The sequence below is a fragment of the Apis laboriosa genome, unplaced genomic scaffold (genome assembly GCF_014066325.1).
Source record: "Apis laboriosa isolate Shangri-la unplaced genomic scaffold, ASM1406632v1 scaffold202_cov151, whole genome shotgun sequence".
Lineage (NCBI taxonomy): Eukaryota > Metazoa > Arthropoda > Insecta > Hymenoptera > Apidae > Apis > Apis laboriosa.
The window spans coordinates 405,487-427,973 of NW_025222291.1; the positions used below are offsets into that span (position 1 = coordinate 405,487).

The 22,487-nt window shown below is 34.5% G+C and overlaps 3 protein-coding genes across 6 annotated transcripts in view; 1 reads left to right on the forward strand and 2 right to left on the reverse strand.

Annotated features, from left to right (window-relative positions):
• Window positions 1-13,786, reverse strand: part of LOC122712517 (serine/threonine-protein phosphatase 2B catalytic subunit 2-like) — a 165,051-nt gene extending 151,265 nt beyond the window's left edge. For all 4 annotated transcript variants that reach the window (XM_043932244.1, XM_043932241.1, XM_043932242.1 and 1 more), the window contains exon 1: window positions 12,840-13,786. In XM_043932244.1, coding sequence (XP_043788179.1) covers window positions 12,840-12,891 — 52 coding nt within the window. In that variant the 5' untranslated portion in view covers window positions 12,892-13,786. The remainder of the gene's footprint in view (window positions 1-12,839) is intronic.
• Window positions 13,787-14,089: 303 nt separating this feature from the next.
• On the reverse strand, window positions 14,090-15,522 carry LOC122712562 (glutathione S-transferase-like). The gene is made up of 4 exons (XM_043932289.1): window positions 15,201-15,522; window positions 14,961-15,128; window positions 14,697-14,842; window positions 14,090-14,625 (listed from the first exon to the last, which is right to left on the reverse strand). Exons 1-4 carry the CDS (start codon window positions 15,337-15,339, stop codon window positions 14,458-14,460), a joined length of 621 nt encoding a protein of 206 aa, XP_043788224.1. The 5' UTR covers window positions 15,340-15,522; the 3' UTR covers window positions 14,090-14,457.
• A 652-nt stretch (window positions 15,523-16,174) lies between these two features.
• Window positions 16,175-21,613, forward strand: LOC122712508 (glutamyl aminopeptidase-like). The gene is made up of 16 exons (XM_043932233.1): window positions 16,175-16,408; window positions 16,507-16,754; window positions 16,847-16,994; window positions 17,061-17,331; window positions 17,675-17,940; window positions 18,044-18,178; window positions 18,332-18,615; window positions 18,983-19,071; window positions 19,131-19,258; window positions 19,341-19,541; window positions 19,632-19,711; window positions 20,257-20,405; window positions 20,475-20,607; window positions 20,934-21,047; window positions 21,143-21,251; window positions 21,464-21,613. The coding sequence occupies exons 1-16, from the start codon at window positions 16,175-16,177 to the stop codon at window positions 21,611-21,613; spliced, it is 2,739 nt and encodes a 912-aa protein (XP_043788168.1).
• Window positions 21,614-22,487: the final 874 nt, after the last annotated feature.

Consider the following 22,487-nt stretch of genomic DNA (forward strand, 5'->3'; position numbering starts at 1 on the left):
TAAATAATACATAGAAATAAATATAAAATCATTGTAAACACGTTTAATATTCCTATAATCCCAAAAGATTTGATGGAACTTCACAAAATCATACAGAAAAGAGAAGAATACTGTAAAAAGTCATCTTTTTTATTCGCTTAAAAAGGATTATAACGTATGCATTATTTATTATTGCATTGAATTTAGCGCCAAAACCGAACTTGTTCGATGATTCGGCGAAAACTGTCGAACACTATCGACAAAAATTGCCGATTGCTCTCACGCACGCGCAATAAAATTAAAAATACAATACATTATCTTGCTTATAGTGTCGCGATTAACAATCATCGATTATTATAATTGTTTTTTTTTCTCGACTCTTCGTTTAATTTCTATTTTTTATCAAATTAAAAATCTATTTTCTACGATTAGTGCACATACAGCAAAAGGATGGATCGTAGTTATCTTTAATGGAAGCGTTACAGAGCACCGTTTCGTGCGAATTTCTAAGACTTCCACAAAGACTATTTAGTCAAAGGTTCGATAATCTTCGTAGCGTAAACTGCGCATAGAAGTTAACGGCTGTGAATTACACTGAACAATACATCAGTACGTATTCAGAATTTCAATGAATTAACGGGTTCCCGAACAATTGCAACAACTATCAGCCTCCATCTTTGTAACCGTTTCAACTTCGACTTTTCCAGAGATAATCACTGTCTCGGTTAATCTCAGGATTCGTCGTGAAATTATTCTATTAAGAAAACTCGGAATCACAAGGAATAATTCATTTCGTGTTCGTGTCGAGATAGAAAGAATAATATAAAAAAAAGCACGAAAAAAAAAATGAACGAGTACCAAGAACTATATACGTACTATATACATCTGTATACATCGTTTTCATCAATGAAGAATTCCATTTCGCATGGAAAATAATTAAGAAAAACCAAGTCCGCGTTACACGTTTTTCCCTCGATTATGAATTCAAAGAATAATATAATAAAGAAAGGAAATAAAAGAAAATTGAGGCTTGAATATAAAAAGAATGTAAATGTTATCATAATAATAAACCGTGTAATTTCATCTTCTTATATCTTATGATATAATTCTCCTTTCTTCTCTAATTAATAACTTAATAAATAAAGATATAGAGAAAAGTTATTTTTTATTTTTTCCTTTATTAAATATCTTTATAGATGCAAAAAAATATATATATATATATATATATATAAATTTCTTTTCGAATACGAATGTTTTCAATTAATTCAGTGGAGCACAGTAATTTTTATTATTAATCCTGTGGTTAGGTGATAAAAATTCGCAATAAAAAACATTTCCATCAAACATCGGGCAACAAAACATTTTTGATCGTCGACGCGAACAAATTTATTATACAAGCTTCATATAGCTTCATCCTTTAAAAGACAGCAAAAGGCATCCATCCATCCATGCATACAGCCAAGAATCCTCGATTTCAGGGTTAATCTCGATCACGGTACGAGACTCTTAAGGCGGAAGAAGAGCACTCTCGAACCGCCAATCGCATTCTTTTCCCCTAGCCAACATCTTTCCAGACGGTTCCGCAAATTTTCGCGAATTTAATTTCGTATTTCCTTGAACCGTATATCTATCTCGTTTCAAGATGACTCTTAATACGTCAATATTAACGAATGTTTACCCGCCAAGGTAACAACACGATCTGGCATTACGTTCGCGATAATGAAAGAGAACGCAATATAGAAATTTGGATGACGAGTTGGAAAGACAGATTATTCAGTTTTGATCTGCTGCTAATCTACGAACACTTTGAGAATTCTATAGATAGTAAAATTCACTGCGCGCAATTTTAAAGCGCGCAAATGACGATTGCAAAATCTTCTCGATAAAGAAAATCAATTTTGTTAATCCATCATCCAAATAAACCAACCAACTACGCGATTTAACTTCTCCTTATCTAACTAATCCCTCTACTATACCATATTAAAAAAAAAGATAGGCAATAAATTATACATTTCTATTCAATACAAATGAAACATCGATCACGAATTTCACACTGCAAACAGGAGGGAAACACCGCAAACAAGTACAAAATTTATCGAGAATTCCTCTCCAATCTAATCTCTTTTCTCTCCAAGAAAAAAATCGAATCCTAAACCGATCAAAAGATTGTCAAGAGTCGAGAGTTAAGAGAAGCGAGAACAGGAGAAGAGGGCCCCTGTTTATTTGTTCTTTCGTAAAGTCAACAAAAATTTCGCCGGCCCGGCACGAGCATCGAACGAAGGAACAGTGGACGATGGTCGAGCCAAATGTAGTTGGCCGACCGGCCAAAATGAGTTTGTGTCTATTATTACACTCCACCCAGCCGTGAGCCACGAGCCGGCACGGGGCCCGGTTATACAGCCGTCTACAGGGTGTTCACGTCACTGCTCAACCGATTTTCTCGTAAATATTAAGGTCGTCCATTAAATCGTGAAGATCGTTTGTAAACGATAATAGGCTACATCGAGTTTATATTTCGCGCCAATTTTTCCCCCCCTGCTTCTTAAAAAATCTTAAAAAATTATTATGGAGGGGGAAAAGTGGTTGATGATAAGTGGGATTAAAAAAAGAAATATTTTTTTTGAGGGGGCTCTCTTAAAATTATCTTGAATAGAATAAGATGTTCGCGAATAAATTTTGAAATCTTATTTAAGATTTGTTTGATCGTTTACTTTTTTTTTTTTTTTTTTTTGTATGAGAAAGTTTCAGAAATCGAGAGAAATACATGTGTTAAAAAAAAAGAAAAGAAATGTATGTAGACCAAGGCAAAATAGAAAAATAGATTTTGAAAATAGAAATGCCACTATTTCGCAACGGAAAAAACAACTTTATATTTTTTTTAGAATAGAAATCACAAGCAAGTGTCAAATAAGATAACAAGTATTAAAATATTCTGTCTTTGAAATAATCATATAACATGAAACAACAATGGCGAATAAAAGAAAATAGGATGAAATTTTATTCGAATAATCTCGATACATAATGTATAAAATTTCTTTCGATTATTAAACATACGATACCGATATGCAAATCTTAATATGTAATCGCAACAAATCGATGGACAACGATGTTCTGTGTCAGAGTACAATGCGATTCGTGTAAAAACTGTGGATCGAACAGCTCTTACTTTATACGCGTTATTTTAAACAAAGATTCGCCAAGAATATATCGTTCCACCTACCTACGATCTTCATTCTTTCCTCTTATTCAACAATTCTGACATTCTATTCTATCCGGACAGAGATGATATAAAAATTCGAATTTATCCAGATCCACGCGCATCTGGTTCAAAAATTTTATGAATAAAACGAATCGATTTGTCTAATCGATTTTATTCAAAAAAAAAAAAAAAAAAAATCCTTTCTAAATCGAGCAAAGGAATAATAATAATAATAAAAAGAGGAAAAAGATTAATGTTGGAAGCAATAGAAACTCGGGTTTGACAGAAATTGGGTCACAAATGTTACGACACATTTTCCTATGTCATTATCTTGAATAACATCGCGATGTTATCAGATACGACGTAGGTGGTAAACACGTGCCACCATCAAACATAATTAACGTAATACGCGCGAGAAATTCTCAATTTCTGTGTGTTTGAGTTAATCTTTTTCTTTCTCTCTCTCTCTCTCTCTCTTTTTTTTATCAGAGAATCGTGTAGATACATTCCAAGAATATAATTATACTGGGAAAGATTTTAATATAAATTGATCGATGTTAATGACTAACCATTGTGCGATTATTTTTATGCGTTTTTATGCTTGTTTCATTTATATTTTACGACCTCTTGATTTTACGAATTTTTACGAAATTATATACCGCGATAAAGAATTAAATTATAATGATGATAATACATGAGTAATGACTATGAGAAATGTTTGAAAATGTGAGAAATTTCGTTTATCGATCGCTTAATTAAAATTGTAAATCAAAATAATATCCTTATTTTTAGATTTTTTTTTTACAATTTTAATATTGTTTCTGTGATACGAGTGAAAAGAGAGAGACAGAGAGAGAGATTTAAATATTTAAATTTTCAAGAATTTAAATATCTAAGTGGAATATAAAATTTAAAAAAATTTTAAAGTGAAATGAATTAATCGGAGAAGAATGATCGATAAGAGGATAGAATTTATTTACATAATAATAGGAGAAAACAATAACAAGAACAAATAAGATCTGAATTTTTATCCATTTTTTTCATGGTCATCCAAGGGACGAAATCTTCTCTCCCTTTTTCTCAAATATTTCGAGGAAAAAGAGAAAGTTTGTCCTTTGAACTTTTAATCTGATCACGAGGCGCGTATTTAGAAACCCTTGACATTTTCTATCCTATATTTCAATACCTAAACCTTCGATAAAGATTTATTATAGAATTTTTCGTCTATTTAATAATTTTTCAATTATTTTTAAGACACGTGAATTTACGTGAATTCAGATATTTACGTTCTCCACGATACTTTCCTAAGATACAATCTAACTTTGAGTGATAAAAAAAATATAAGTTGAATACCGAGTAATAGAGTTACACCGATGTAAGAAAAGAAATCTAAGCTTCGCATTATTAAAAAAGTTTTCCCATACACAATTTCTCAAAAGACTAACAAAAATTAATCAAATACATTATCACTTAAATCACACTTAATTAAACCTCAAAAAACCTCAAGAAACCTAAATTATTGCTTAAAACCTGATTAAAATCGAGCAAAAATTAATCGAATAAATATTCAAAGAACAATATTACCTATTCAATATCACCTACTTAATACTAAACATCAAAAACATCGAATTGAAAATTGATCTCCACGCTTATATAAAAAAAGAAAACCAACCCATTCGAACCCATCACGAACTATTCCGAATCGATCAAAATCTCAAAAGAAAAAAAAGCCCGGCAAACTTAAAGAATGATCTAAAATTAAACGAAACGAAAAGTTAGCACACGATCATCATCCAAATCACACGCATCTCGCACGAGACGCGAAGCGAGATCGTCCAAAAAGCGACGAGTCATCATCATCATCATCACCATCATCATCATTATCATCATCATCGTCGTCGTCGTCGTCGTCGTCACCACGTGGTCATCCACGTATCAAGGTGCCTCCCTTTTGTATCATATCGTGTCGAGAGAACGATCGGCAACTCGCTCGAGCGGACGAAAATAGATTACGTAGCCAGGCATTATGAACCGCTATTTTTTATTTATAGATCGGCCACCGTTGGCAAATAATGAGAGACACGCGGGGGCATAGTCGGATAGTTTCGCCTTTAATAAATAACGCACAACAGTGGAGGGAGGGGGGACACGACGAATGATGCAAATCCTTGGATTAACGCTGGGGGAGGGGCGGTGGCACGGTGTTTAACGCGATATCCGAAGCGGAAACGGGCGAAATCGCGCCGGCTACGATGCGACTATCGCGCGCTGTTTTGAAATCGGACGATTACACCGCCGCCGCCACCGCCGTGATTCATTTATCACTTTCGCGATCACGAGTTCTCGATCATTGCCAGTTGCCTTCAATTGAACCCTCGCTCTGTTTATTTCTCGCCTCTCTTTTTGTTTTATAATGCATTTATGCATTGTTTTCAAATAAAGATAAAAGATGGAGAGATCCTGGTCGCATTTTTTTTTTACGTTGACCATTTGCGGACGAATTGCAGGAAAACGAGATCTAAATGCTTTATTAAAATTGAAAATGAACGGGTAAAAAATGAACGGTAAAAATTGATCAACAAGTACATATTCTAAGTAAAATTTCCAAAGTTCGTAACACTAAGAGTTGAATAATGTAAAAGTTTGAAGTTTAGACAATAAATTGCGATAAAGAAGACCGATAATGACGCTACTGCTTTTCCGTTTTTTTTTTTTTTTATTTTATTCTAGTTCAAGCCTCATTTCCTTGGGTGGTGAATCGAAGAACAACTTCCTTTCGAAACTTTCCCCGTTTGTAACAACTGAAACGTGCATTGACTTGCATAAATATCACGCGAATTATCAACCGAGATAAAGACAAAAGATAAAACGAAACGGAGATGGAGGAGGAGGGCAATGAGCCACCCACACTATCGAGAATTTTCTTCCAATCGAACGCTTCTCTTGGTCGTTTCGATATTTCAAGGGAAGGAAACGCAAGGAGAGGTCAAAGGTGTAGAAGACAAAAGGGAGAAAGGTAAACGGCAACGGATGAAGTCAATTTCCATAAAGAATAATTTGTACTCGAACCGTTTCTTCGTTATTTATAGAGTTCTTCCAGAGAACCGGAAGAAGGCATGAAACGGGAATCCCTGAGACGTGGGCACGATGGGGATGGAAGGAGGGGGTGGAAACGATCGAAGAAGACAGGGTGGGAAAGAGAGAAAGAAGGAGCGGCGTACACGTACACTCTGCATATTTAATGCAATCAGAATGCATCGGGCCAAGAATATCGTGGAGGAGGAGGAGGAGGAGGAGGAGGGATGCAATTTTTCTCGACACAAAAGAACGATTGAACGTGAGCTTTATTATCAGGGGCCAGATTTCACGAATCGTGAAAATTATCAAAAATATTATGCATTTTGGAGAGATGGATCGAAGAAGACATTCTTCGCGTTAACAACGAGAAAAATATTAAGTTGATTTGTTATATTTTGCACGATTTTTATGTAATAACTTTTGTGAGAAAGAAGAATATATATTATGGTATGTTAGGAATTAGAAAAATAATACGTGAATCTCTTTTATATTATTCCTTTCAATTAAATTCGATTAAAATGACTAAAAGTTCCAATTCAAAGATATTTGCATTTTCTCATTTTAACTGTGCCATTTTGAAAACAAAGAAGAGATATATGAGATACGAGGCAAAAAGTTCTTCGAAGTATCTTTTGTCTCTACGAATAAAGCTAAAGAATCGTAAAATCATTAAGTGCTTTTGAATATTCATCTTGCCGAGCCACTTAAATTTATAACGTAACTTTTCATCTATAATAACCCTGAGCTAACTAAAGTTTATGAGGTATGGATAAGAACAAGCTAGAAACAATTAAATTATTGTTGCAGGCGAGCCACAAATCGCACAATTGTGAAATTTAAATAACAAAGAACATTATGATAACAGTATGGCCTAATTTAAAAAATATGGAGAAAAAATTATGGAGAAACCAAAAAAAAAAAAAATTCATATTCATTGAATGGGATAAAACAGAGGATGGTTTTAATTAAAAAAGAATTTAAAGAAAAATTGCAACTATTCGCAGGTAATGATCTAAAAAATGTCTTATAATTTTCTTGTTGGATTTATCTGTTGGATTTTTCTTTCGCTTGTGTTTTTTTCCTCGTTTGAAAAGGATAAGAAGTCGATGTAATCTATTGCACGATTATCTTGCAATCGAGTTCCCATAATATTGTTAATAAGAGGACTGGCCTTGCTGTAAACTCTTTGATTTCATTACAAATTATTAGATACGACCATCTCAAAACGCTCTAAAGACAATGCGCTCGTCAACTGACGTCCATTGCACTTGAAAGGCTTAAACTGCGTTGAAATAAAATATATAATTATCAACGTGTTCCTTTTCTTTAAAAGAAAAAGAGCTTTAATTTTATCAGGTTGAAGTCCAAGGAACTTTGAACCGTCTCATTATTTTCGTTCCAATTATAAATATTTCTTTCCAAGATAGAATAAATAAAATTCAATTATTCCGTTCCATTTATATTTACGATTTTATTATTCCGATTTCTAAAAGGGAAAATATAACCAACTTTAATCCTTTCCATTCTCCTTTAATACGATTACTCACTAGCAATCTCTTTGATGTTCAATTTAAAATAATCATCGGTGATCGAATAATACATGCTGTTGTTGTGACAAAAATTATGCATGAAAGTTATTTTTTTTTTTTTTGTGAAAAAAATCCAAGTTCAAAAATGATCGTTTAAAAAAAGCGATAACTATTTGCGAGCAACATAAATTTAATCCTTCTTAATTCCCTTCGTTAGAAATTCCATCAATCGAAATCACAATTTCACTCTTAATTTACATTGACCCTGAAAAATCCGAATCGAACGAAACGAACCAATCCCATAGTTTCGATAATCGACGCGTCACGCCCAAAATTAGAGTTCGATAATTCGTGGAGAGGGGCAATTGTCGAGGCAATCGTCGAAGGGCACGCGTCGAGGATGGGTTCGTTCCTGTTTTCGTGTAAATTTCTTCGGTACGATTCAAGAGGGGGTTGATGAGGGGGGTTGGTAGCCGGCTGGAGGCGCAATTAGACTGGAAAAATATTAGCTCGGTAATGGGAGAGCCGTGTAACGCGATGCTTTTTAAATTCGGTAATTGTCCAACGGGGAGAAAGTGGTTGAGCCGATGTAAATTGATGTTGCGGCGTGATAAGGAGGGTTGTCGTCAATTTTTAAAATAATATTTAGTACTGTTCCACCGCGACTTTCTTTTCTTATTCGTTATTACATTAATTATTTTGCACTCTGATTATTTATTTTCATTTTTGTTTTGAATCGCGTATTTTCATTATGTTTATTCATTTTCAATGCTTTAATTTCCTACAATACAATTCCATTTGGAAATAAATTAATTAGGAGAGTGAAACAATTGTGCGATTCTATCGATTTTTCCCCCCTTTATTTATTCAATTTCCACGTTTTAATTTCGACAGATTAGGAAATTGAAATTTTACTTTTTATGTGAAATTTTATCAAATATATTTAGTATTTATATCCTTTTACTGCTGATTTAATATAAAAGAATACGGGAAAAGAAATTATTATATAAATGAGTTTATGTTATAAGTAAACTTGTAGGATACAATTTTATTTTTCTTTAAGAAACTATCACGGTGTTATAACAACATATAGATCAAAAGAACCTTCTGTTTTCTTAGTTTCGTGTTTCATGCGAAGATGCCAAGGGCCTGGGCAAAAATCCCATTTCTGTATATATAAATTTATTATTCTACATCACTAACCTGTCATCGTTCACATAAAGTACTTTAAAATCATTCCTAATATCCACTAAAAATGAATTATCATCTATATCGTCAGAAATCATTTCTAGTTCACCTGAGCTAGTGAAATATTAGTCAAAAAGTTAATTATTAACAATAATTTTTTATACAAATCCTGACAGAATTAGTACAAATTCAATGGAAATATTAGAAAACTGATATGATTCACGAGGATAAATTTATCCTAGATGATAAAATCAATTATCCAAAAATCCGTTTATCCGAAAACATTTATCAAATTAGCTCGAATAATCGACATTTTATTATGTTATATTACATTATATAAGAAATTGATATTAACGATGGAACAAATGAAATAAATGGTAGAAAAAAAATTGAAATACACATATGGCACATGCCTCATTGGGTCCCTGAATCGTCATTAACTTTAAATATCAACACATGAAGAACTACACTGCTAAAACGGAGAGTATATTAAAATGTACAACTCGTAAAAAAGTGAAAAATGAACACGACGAATAAATAGAAAATAACAAACGAAGATGACTCGTGTTTCAGTTTATCTCGACAGATGCGTCAGTTGTAGCAAGCCTAATTTCCATACCAACTGGCACACACGCGGCTCGATCGACGACTGAGAAGTGGAAGTCAACGTATAACTTAACCCTGAGTAGACCTCGAACCGTGACGTTTCTGTCATACGATGCAAACGTATTCGAGGAGAAAAGGAAACAAATATTAAACGGAACGCGATGTTTTCGATCTGAGATGAACGAATTAAATTCGATTAAATTAAACGAATAACGGAATAAATAGGTTATTCGATTGTTAGTAGATGCGCTACAATTTTCTATAAAATTATTCGTTAAAATAAATTTGTTTCTCTTGTTGATAATTAATTTAAATATCGTGGATAATAGAGACATTGCAATTTAAAGCTATTTCCAACGATATATCAAACATAATTATGGAATAATGTGATTACAAATTGATAAACGAAAAACGAATTGCAGAAAAATGCATTTTAAATTTATAGAAATATAATGCATTTTCTCTTGTCGAAATAAATAATACTAATTAATAATTAATTGTCGAACTACGTCGAATATGTTTTTATTTCAATTTCTGAATTTTTTAAATTCGAAAAGCAACTTCAATTTGCATCAATATATTAAAAATAGTTAACAGAAAAAGGATTTCTTATTGAATGAAACAATTTAAATCCTTTGCTTTTATTTGCATATAACTTTTACGTATATAACTCGAAAATTATTAAAAATATATTTCCTGCTCTCTTGTCGAATCCTCAATTCTATATCTGCTTTAAATCTATTTTGAAAACTTTAAAATAACATTGAAACGAGAAATAAATTAGAAGTCGTAAAAATTTACAACATTGTAAATTAATTTTGTAAATTAACCAACATGATAATCAAATAATCTCGTGAAAAATTCGCGATAATTGAATAAACATCAATAACAAGTTGATAAAACAACGCAAAAATATGGAAAGAAACAAGAGAGAAGCAAATGCAATTGTCCTCTACGCAATCGTGGATGAATAATGGGAAGCGGATTATCAAAAGGCCGATTAAAAATCGTTAATCGTCGACGAGGCTTGGATATCCTCCAAATTACGATATTCCCGTCACGACAATGAGTTATATTCGGTAGTTGATAGTTCGCGGTCATACACGTGACCGACGACATCTATTTTTGATCCATTTCATCTTACGCAGGTTAATTAACAATTCAACGCGCGTATAGTGAAATAAATCAATAAATTAAATAGATTTTTTGTAATCGATCGTTCGAATTGCATGAGTCACTGATCAATATCTAGAGTTTCGATTGTATTTTGTTTAATTGTTATTCATAATTTGGTCACGAAACATGATAATGAAATGAATACAGAAGAATGATTTAAAGATAGGAACATGGTTAGTTAGATAAAGTTCAAAGTATGATATAATTATAGATATTAATTATCATGATCATGATTTTAATTCCTTGTTGATATCGTTGTTGAAATTATAGATAAATGAAACAGATTTGAGTTTTGTTATTTAATTTTAGAATTTTTATTCTCAATTTGTATTTTGTACCATACACGATAAACATACAAAATACAAATTAAAATGATATATTTAAAAATGAAATTCTTATGGATTCAAATTGAGGATAATTATCCAAATTATCAAAAATCTAAAATAAAAGAAATAATAAACACAATGTTGGATAATAATTACATTAATGTTAATATCTTAGATGCATATTTAAATAATCATAAAGTTTTACATATTTTGAAAGAACCGATATGAATTAATCGCAGAATATAAAAAATTAATGAAATTACCGAATGAAAATAAAGAATAATCGAAGCAGAATTTGAAAAACGAGAATAGAAAACAAGAATAAAAAAAAAAGAAATTTGAAAATTGGAAGGGAAGAAAAACAATGCGGAGGGCGCCACGCAATAAAGGTCGATGACCTAAAGTGCCACCTGTACATCCTGAACCAATTTCCCCTTTTCACCAGTAATGTGGGTCAACACGCTTCTTCGGCTAAAAAAGACATGTATTGGTGAACTCACGAACAATGATTTGACGCGTGCCTGAAAGAATGGAAACGAAATTAACCCCAACAGCGGCCATTGTACGAATGCAATACGCACTGCGGTTAAAAGTGCGAAAGTATAAACTAGTGATCGATGAAGTGAACAACGAGAACGTGAATGATGAAAAGAATCGAACATAATCATTTTTATTCTTTACAAAAATAATCATTTTCGTTATGAATATAGGTCATTGCAGAGAGCTCCTTAACGACTACATATCGACGAGTTTCATAGCGCAACGTTTGACCGCATTTTTTGCGTTTGCTGGTTACCAACAGAGATGTTAATTATTCTGCGGAATAAAAACGAGGTCGTTTGAAACTGCACCAATGTGAAGGTACTGAGAAAAATGAACGATCAAAAATGCGTTTTAAATTAATCTATCATTTAACACTCCTGTAAAAACTATGTTAACGCGAATGATTGCTTCTTTGGCTACGAAACACATATTTACATTGGATACGCATTAGTGCACATACACGCGAGCCGGTCAGCTGTTCGAACGACGACGTCCAGACGCGAAATCCTCGAGCGGCGTGACGCGTCCTCGAGACGATTCCGTTCCTCGACCTCGTGGAAACGAGGCTAACCGCGCGAGCCGCACAATCTGCAGACAAGAAGATGGCGGGGGAGGCGGGGTTGATGGGTAAAACACGAATTAGGTTAGGTTCTATCGCGCGAGAAATAAATCGAGAGAAACTATAATGGACTAGGGAATAGAATGCTATTTTCTGATCTATTCATGAAATTCTATGTACACAAGGGACTGCAGATAAAACGACAGGGTGGAAAAGCATGATTCGAAGGGTCAATGAGAATACTGGCAGGTCGATAGCAATGGCGCCGCGAAGCTACGAAGAAAATCAATCCTGTACGGCACGCGACGTGTTTTGACGTGCCTATTTATTTCTCATTCGTTTTCGAAACATCACGATACGACATTTTGTTTGAAGAATTAAGATAATCGTAACGTAGATAGATAAGATTCATCCGAGTAATATTAATAATACGATAGGGAGGAAAACGAATGCAAGTTGAGAAATGCGAGAGTAAACTGACGTACCGACCGAGGTAGCCGGAAAAGACGAGGCCGCAGGGCCATGCACACGTACACACAAGTTAAGATCGCGCGTACACTGACACGTACGTACAAAGCCAAGCTGGCATCGTATATCATATACAACGATATACCATTTACGATCGCGATTATAAGAAAAATATTTATGTCGCTTACTTTTGATCACTCGTTCCGTCGTGGAGAGCTTCTGCGAGTTGTTCGAGGTCATGCTGTATCAGGATAGTTGACGGGTGGGCGCCGGCCTCTCGCTCTCTTTCTCTCCTCGCTCTTCTCTATTTCACTCTTCCTCTTCCCGGTCACACAGGATCGTCTCTCTCCCACTCTTTCACCGTGTCACTCTGTCACTGTTTTTTTCTTCTTTCTCTAGCCGTAGTTACTCGCGCGAGGTAGGTTCCTCTCCAACGGGGGGTTGGGTGGAAGGAGAGGGCGGTATTTTCACCTCGAGAGCCCGGCGCGGCACACACACATACACGCACGGAGTAGGGGAGGGAGGAGACGGGGGTCGGAGAGGTGACGGAAGTTATCGCACGGTGCGGCACATCGGTGGCTCTGAAGCGTTGTTCATTGGGCGTTTGCAGAGTGAGAAATTATTCTGCCGTGTTCCTCTCACTTCCCGTATATTTACTACACCGACTGACCTACAGTATGCCTCTTCTCGTTTTCTCACTCCCTCTCTCGCTTGCTCTCTTGCTCTCTCCCTCTGCCCGACAAAAGGTACCACCAACGCCTTTTGCGGGGCGAGTAACTGGATCGCTGGACCACGCGAGCTGCACGGCCCGCACCGAGGGGGTCTCGCAACCGCGGTACCACCACACGAGCAGCACGACAAAACCTCCGGTAAACGACAATCGTAAGACGATGATTATTAACGACAGCAACGACGTCGACGAAGCGGAGGACAACGACAACGACACGATTGCGGCGTGAACACAGGGAGAACGATCACGACGACGACGGCGGCGACGACGACGGTGAAGACGACGATGACGACCACGACGACGGCGACGGCGACGACACCGTAATGACGAGCACCGCGACACGAAACCGTGACACCGACACCCACGGTCGAAAACACCACGCCGCTAAATTCTACTACAAGATGTCTGTCTGTCTGGCTCTCCGCGGCGCGCACACTGACGGCTCCGCGGCTAGGAGACGGTCGCGCAGCCCTCCACGCGCAGCGATCATTCGAGAGCGCTTATTGGCCGCGCCGCCACCAGCTGCCGCCACCCGTTTACCGAGTGGAGGCGCCACTAACCGCCATGGTCAATCGACGATCTTACATCTAAATAAATTAAAATTCAATCTTTTTTAAAATAATAAAATCAATCGATATGATTTCCTTGTTCGAAAGACCGATATAAAAGAGAGAAAAAAATTCAAAAACAGATTCATTGAACGTTTTATTCAATTAGGTTACTAGGCCACTTGTTAGACATCGAAAACGGAAACATTTGAACATTTTCAAATATTTTCAATTACAATATTTGTTTCATTTGCATTTTAAATGTAATTTTAATTAATATTATTAGTTTATCATGATTGTATATTTAATGATCGTATATTCATTAAAGATTAAACATTAAAATATGCAAACAACAGCTGGTAAGTTAGCAGACCATATGCAATACCGCCAAATTTGAATTATCATTTTACGCAACAATTAAAATGCAATTCTAATATTTGAATTTGAGCTTTCGTTATATTTATACAATACACAAATGCACACTTTTTACATTATAAACGTCAAAAAAAAAAATATATATATCGATCATTAAAATTCCAATTTTGGTCTTTTTTCCACCCAAGCTTTGATATTTGGAATCGCCAATACTTTTTGCTTCAGAGATTTTAGATAGGGCTTGTCATTCGTGATATCCGATTCATAAGCCGTATTCAGCGAATCTGAGATGCCGACGAAAAACAGATCAGCATAACTCAACTAAAAATAAATAAAATATAACTCAACGAATTTCATAACCCATTTACAATTATAATGAATAATACGCTCACCTTATCACCATGCAAATAGCCTCCATTGTTCTTTGCCAATTCCTCCAATTTATTCAAGTAAAACGGTATCACCCTTGTCATTACATCGACTTTCTTCTTCGCTTTTAAAACAGGATCGGATTCTCTATAATAAGACGATATTGTCACTGGAAAAAAGGAAAGGAAATTTATCGATCACGTAGCTGAATCGAAACATTATTCACGTTAGTATATATATTCGTTCGTGAAGGAATCAATTTGCATGGGAACGAAATCAATATTTACGCCATCTGAAATCGTAAAGAGCGCTCGCGATCGCGTCGATCTGCAACGTATCCAAATCAGTTTTGCCAAGCAGATTAAACTGTTTGGCCAGGTAACGGCAAATAGGTAATGTTTGCGAGTAAACTTTGCCGTTGATTTCCAACGTGGGCAGCTGACCGAACGGGGTCGCTAGGAAAACATCAAAATGTAGGTTGAAATTCTCAAATTTTTATCGAATAAAAAAAAAAGAATGAGTTATACTTGGCTTCATGTTGCTCCAATCTTCCGAAGAATGAGTTATGCGAATATCCTCGAATTCGACGCCTCCATAACTAAGAAGAAACCTGATGGGTTCTCCTAGTCCCATTACGTTGAAGTATACTAATTTGTAACTCGCCATTGTCGTTAATCTGTGAAATGTAATGATTGATTTTAAACCTTTCTTCTTCTTTTTTATCTTTTTCCTTTTTAATAATCACTAATTTCAATTGTACACAAAATTTTATGAAACTTGATGATAGATTATTCCTTTATTGACACTATTATTATTCTGAAAATGAATGGAGTAGACACAAAGTGTACAGTCAAGTGTAAGACACTGTAAGTCACTGTGAATTAACCGGTTCCCAACGTTATATAAGAATTATATATTTCCCTCTCCACATAGTCTGGATTTCTCTCGTCCTTCTCATCACTGAACACATTCTCTCTGTCTATAAAATACTCTCACTAGCCTACTACGAAGTCTGTTCATGACCACTCTTCTGGTTACTTTCACTTTAGTATTACTACAGTATAGGTAGCAATTATTTCAGCACGAGTTATCTTTTCATTAACTTATACAATGTGTACGAAACAACGACAACAATTTTTTTTTCTAATCAACTTTTTAAAATTTTGTTTCCAAATATCAAGACGATTTGTACGGACAAAGTGAAGTGAGCAGAGTATATCTCTTGACATGAAGACATCTAACCCATCCTTATGGTTATAAATCATCCAGTTTCCTTTGAATGAAAATAATATTTAATATAAAACGAATATATTTCGAATCAATAATCTTTAAACCTTATGAAGAAGAGATTAAGTGATTTGTATCGTATGTATTGAGACTTCAGTAAGCAAAAAAAAAAAAAAAAGAAAAGAAAAGAAAAAAGATTCATCTTTCAATAATTTAAACTCCGTGACACGATAAAGAAATCGTGTGGCTGAAACAAGGAATCTTTGTTCTGGAAATGACCGGCTGGCCATTTATCTTAATTACAATAGTCTTAATGAAGACGAAAGATCCTCGTGCGATCAACGCCGAGGTTCCTCTCGATAATTTAAGTCCACACAATGAGTCTATGGAAATCGAGAAACGTCTCCCGGAAGATGTAGTTCCCAAGAAATATGTGATTACAATTTCGCCTGATTTTAATAAAAATGAATTTCACGGTAACGTTCGTATAGATCTCGAATTATTAAATGTTAGTAATTTTGATATGATAAACAAAATAGGATTATACGTAAAATATTATTTGTAAAAATTTGAATTTGTTTTTTTTTTTTCTTTTTCTTTTTAAAGAACCGAAGTCACATCATTTTACACTCGAAGGATTTAACCATATCGTCGACTAAATTGTACATAGAAAAACCGGAGACAGAAGTTCAAATACAATCTATCGTTAAGTTGATGAAACGCGAGATGTTGGTGATCAATACTTATAGAAATATCTCCCAGGGGCGATACTTTTTGAAAATGGATTTCACCGGTAATCTGACCCAAAAAATGACCGGATTTTACTTAAGCACTTATTTTGATAAATCAATTAGGTAAAATGCGTTTGATATATATGTGTATAATATTCGGATAAATCATATAGAAATAGAATCGAATGATAATTCGGATTTTCTATTTTGCGCAGAAAATTAGCGGTGTCGCAATTCGAGCCACATTACGCCAGAACTGCGTTCCCTTGCTTCGACGAGCCAAATTTCAAAGCCATTTTCGTTATTAATATCATTTTCACGAAAATGTTTTTGTATCATGCACAATCGAACATGCCTCTTAAGGTAATCGAATCACTGTGGCCAGTTTATTATTAAAGATATACAACGATTATGCGCTACTTTTGTTAGAAAGTAGAGGCGATGAAAAGCGAGGAGGACAAAGTAATCGCACACTTCGATCCCACACCACCAATGTCCACTTATCTCGTTGGCTTTCTCGTGAGTGACTTCGAATGTGTAGGAACCAATATGGATCTCTTAAATGGAAACGAAATACCAATAACTATTTGCGTGAGGCCTATGTTCAAGCACAAAGTGGGATTCTCCTTGAACATCACAGTTAGAACGATGAAGTATTTCCTGGACACGTTTCAGATCGATTATCCCCTACCAAAGCTTGGTAATTAAAGAATCGACCCATCGATCTTACAATTTTAATAGCTTGAAATTATATCGAGTTATATAATCTTCCCAATATTCTATCTTGAAAGTTGAAATTAAATTTTCCCATGTACATTCCCTTCGTATATTAAAACATTCTCTTTTATTTCACCACGGATGACGTAGAATGAAGACAGAGAAACGATAAAAATAAGCTTATCAAGTTTCTCCCCTGCGGCCTTCGTTTATTTCTGCCTCATTTATTTCCAATACTGGCAATTTTCAGAAAATAGACCGACACCAATTTATCTCAAATGATAGCAATTTCGAATAATTATTCTGTTATTCATCTCCCATCTCAGATCTCGTCGCCATACCTGATTTCACGGCCGGCGCAATGGAGAATTGGGGTTTGATCACGTTCCGTGAAACAGAGCTGCTTCACAGCGAAAACAGCTCTTGCATCAATACGAGAAGCGTAAGCTTGACGATCGCTCACGAATTGGCCCATATGTGGTTCGGCAATCTGGTCACCATGAAATGGTGGGACGATCTTTGGTTGAACGAAGGATTCGCCACTTACATGGAGCATCTGGCCATTAATTCTTTGTTCCCCGACTGGAATCTGGTCAACATTCATCCCTTGAATAGATCTAGTTCTTCTAGTATCTAGTTGATTAAAATGAATTTCACGTAATCCGTAACTTTAAATCTATCTTCTTTCTCATCAGATGGATTCCTTCCCGTTATACACTAAATACGTCTCTATGAAACACGATGTGAAACTGCGTGCTCGCCCTATCGTGAAACGGATCGAGGATCCAGAGGAGATAGAAGAGTTATTCGATCCGGTGACTTATCAAAAGGTACGTTGAGAAAATTATTCGTAGAGAATGAAAATTCTTGCAAGAAGAAGTAGATTATTTGGAGAGATTGAATTTGATGATGAAATTAATGTCAAAGAGTGGCACGGAGGGAAGACAAAGAAAGTACAGCAATTGTGGTTGGTTGAATGGTAGGCTGCGTCGGTGATTAGGATGCTCGAGGACGCTATTGGCAATGCCAGCTTGTTCTCTGTTGTCGGAAAGTATCTGAAAACCTATCAGTTTCGTAATGTGGATTCTCGAGAATTCTTCGATATCCTGGCGAACAATACGCACCCCACCATCGATATCGTAGATTTCGTCTCTCGATGGATGAGATTCCCCGGATTTCCGGTGGTCAACGTCCGCCGAAACAAAGCGGATTTTCAACTGCTTCGACGACGCTTCGTGACGAGCAGACGACTCAATGAAACGATCGAGTACGTATAAAAAGTGAATAACGATCTAGAAAGGGAAAAAGATGAAGAGTCAAAAAAAAAAAAAAAAATATTAAAGTGACGTTAAAGGAAAAGATAGAATATATTAAAAAGTAACAAAATAAGATAAAAAAAATTAGAGATGAGACGTTCGAAACTTTTTTTTATTCGAAAATCGAATGCTTGGAGAATGAAAAGTATATATTTCATAGATTAAAATTTTGAGTGAATTGAAAGAATCTCAGAGACGAATAGAGAAAGGAAAAAACAAATCGTTCGATGTTTCGAGAGTTTCAAGATCTGATCAGAAGACAATTATGAGAAGGAGTAAAATATTCGTGAAATTTTTCGAAATTTCATTTTTGTTTAGTACAGGCTGGACCATTCCCATTAAATACGTGACGAGCAGACAAAAAGATAAAATCAAGTTGGATTGGTTTCTCGCTAATTATTCTTGCGGTAATAATAGCACACAAATTTTCATCCCCAATTTTTTAACATTACACTCCAAATTGCAGTGGAATTATCGCTGGGAAGATCGGTGGATTGGATCAAAATGAATCACAATTCGATCGGTTATTACATTGTGAATTACACGGAAGATGCCTGGAATACGTTCAGCAAATTATTATCAGACAATCATTTAGTATGCGTCACAATTACTTTGTATAATTCTAAGAATTTTTTCGTAATTGTCAGCTTTTGATTTCACGTTGAAACGATTTCAGGCTTTGAACGCTATAAACAGGGCGGATTTGTTGCACGATGCTTTTCTTTTAGCGGAAACTGATTTGAATTACTTTATAGTCATGAACCTAACTTCTTATCTAGTGAAGGAAAACGCTTATCAACCGTGGGTCGTTACTGTGGAATGGTTCAACCAGATGAACAGATTGCTTGCAGGGACACCCCTGCTTAAACGTTTCCAAGTAATGTGGAGAAAAAAAATATATATATATATATAGAAATAAAGTTATAATCGTAACAATCATTATATTTTTCTGTTATAAATTTCTTAGTCATACGCGAAGAATCTAATCGACAATGTTTATCGCAAAATCAAGTGGAACTTTCATTTAAAGGATTCCTTTAAAGAAAGGTTAGTTTGAGTTTGCGTGATAACAGGAAATCTTTTAATTATTTGAGAACGAGAAGAGATCATTTTTGTTATCTATGTAAGAAATTATCTTTCGTAAGAGAAATTTATAAATATCTCTTTAATACTATCCAATTTCATGAATTCTTTTCGTACATCGATCTCAAAACAATAATAAAAGAATTATTTTATTTTTTATTAAAAAAACTTATCCATTCAAAAGTTCTTTTATTATTTTCTTGATGATTTGTAAAACATTATTATATTTAACAACTCAAACTTGTTACAAACTGAATTCCATTGTAAAATCGCCAAGCTATCGTTTCAATATTGATTTTATTAGAAAGTTCCAATTCGTTAACATTATCACTTTTTCTTCATTATGGAAAAATAAAATCACAAAAAAAAGAAAAGAACAGTATATCCGTATACTAAAAATCCAAAAAGAACTTTTTCAGACAACCTCTGTCACATACTTCCTCTTCTTACATACTTTTACGAAAAGCCATCCATTAAGAAAATCTTGTCTTGTTTCCGTTCGTTTCAAGAGAATTTCGTGTATTGATATTGAACGCAGCTTGCAGCGTGGGCCACGAGGACTGCCTCGAGAAAGCCGGAAAATGGTTGAAGAATTTTCTGCAGAACGTGAAGCACGAACCGTTGCCAGTCGATATTCGGTCTATCGTGTATTCGTATGGTGAGAGAGGATAACTTGGCAAAATATTTTTTCTTTTTCTTGTTTTATATACAATAATCGAACGAATAGGCCTGTTTACGCGCGACGTTGGATCGATATACAAGAATATGTCGCAACGATTGAAGATGGAGCAAGACGTACAGGAAAAGGAACGCATGATGATCGGATTGACTGGAGTTCTGGACAAAAATATTCTTAAACGGTTCGTCAGGCAGCGATTCATTCGCAAGCTAATTGCCAACAACTCTCCTTCGACGATTCGAGGCCTCTCTGTTATTTCGTCGCGTGTCGCTGTCCAATTTGTCGAAGCCGCATCCGATTTATGCCGCTTCTCGAATATAAATTTATAGACGAATGTGCGAATACAGACGGAGTCGAAGGAGCGTTACGAAATCTTTGGATCGTCAATCGCTTTTGTGATTCGTGATTTTTTTGTTTAAAATTTTCAAATCGATTGATTTCCAAATTAATATTTTTCTTAGTTTCAAAAGAAATGATAAATTCTTCGATTTTTCTCTTCGATTTTAGATATCTCACGCAAGCATTGGACGAGGAATTCATTCGTAAGCAAGATTTTGCCACGTTGCTGATGAAGATTGCCTTGAATCCCATGGGGTTGGATGTCGCCTGGAATTTCGTAAAGTAACTGATGAATTTTTTCGGATGGAGGAGAACTTTTGTTAAATTTGCATTGTTTAAATCAATGGATCTACAAATCATATTAAATTTTCTCGTAGAGAAAACTGGGTAAAGCTACGCGCAAAATACAAAACGAACGACTACATTCTAGGAAAACTTACTTGTGGAATCTTATCTTTGTTCAAGGATCGTCAAAAGTTAGAGGAGGTAAGATCATTTTTGTGAAGGTATATATAAAATTTGTTAAAACTAAGTTTATATCTCGAAAATCTTTGATATTCGAGATAAAAAATATATATAATTGGAAAATTCGAAATTCTGGAAATTTATGTAAAGAATAATTTGTACAATTGTATGAATTTTCGATCCTTTTTTAATTAAAACTGAATCATCAAAAAGAAAAATTATTATTTCTATAGGCAAGAAGATTCTTTTTGAAAAAAAATGATTTAAAAATAACCATGAGCATGAAGAGAAACACTATCGAAGATATAGAAAACAATATCGATTGGATGGATACCAATATGCAAATGATCGAGCAATGGCTGCTCTCTCGTGGATTCAATTAATTTCTTTTTCTTCCAAATATATTTGGAAATCTCCAAATATATTTTGGAATCTATTTATCCAATATGATCCATCAATTGATGGATTGATGTTCCTCGATCGGTTAAAAGATACGAAGCAGATATCTTTTCTCTAATAATTTCAACAATTTGATTAACAATACGTTCTAGTATAAATTCGTAAACAAGATAATGCCTTCTATCTATTTTCCAAGTTTAGATTAATTAATTTTCGCGAGAAAAAAAGTCGGTTAATCTTTTTTTTTCTATCTTCCATGCATTTAATGTAGATATATAAACAATTTATATAACACTACTCGCAATTCGTTATAAATATACTCGTAATCATTTCGTCATGCAGAATTTAAAACTCGTTTATACTTTTAACTTTTTATGCCCACTCGTAGTCACGAATAGTTCTCTGTGTGGCTAAAAATATTTGCTTTAAACAAATAATAGTTTACAGAGATTTTTTTTCACAAAAAAACGTAAAATTCGTATATAATAGTACCGAATTAAAAAAAAAAGTCAAAATTGTTATTATTTTTCAAAGAAATTTGCCTTTGTAATCTTCCAGATTTAATTTTCAAACGACAGTTTTCGTAAAATTAATTTCTAACGCGTTACGAGGGCTCCAAATTTTAATTTCTTTCCTCTTTAAACGTATTTTTGTAATCCACTTCTAAAATGTTATTTTTCCAATTAAATAAGTAATCATTGAAAATATACCATTTAAAGAATATATTAAAAAGCTTTCTATTCCAATTTACTTCGTTTCGATAATTTTGTCGATACATTGTACTTGATGAATTTGTAACACGAATATTCCAAGAATAAAAAGTGAATTGGCATTAAATACAAATAAAATCAATAAAAT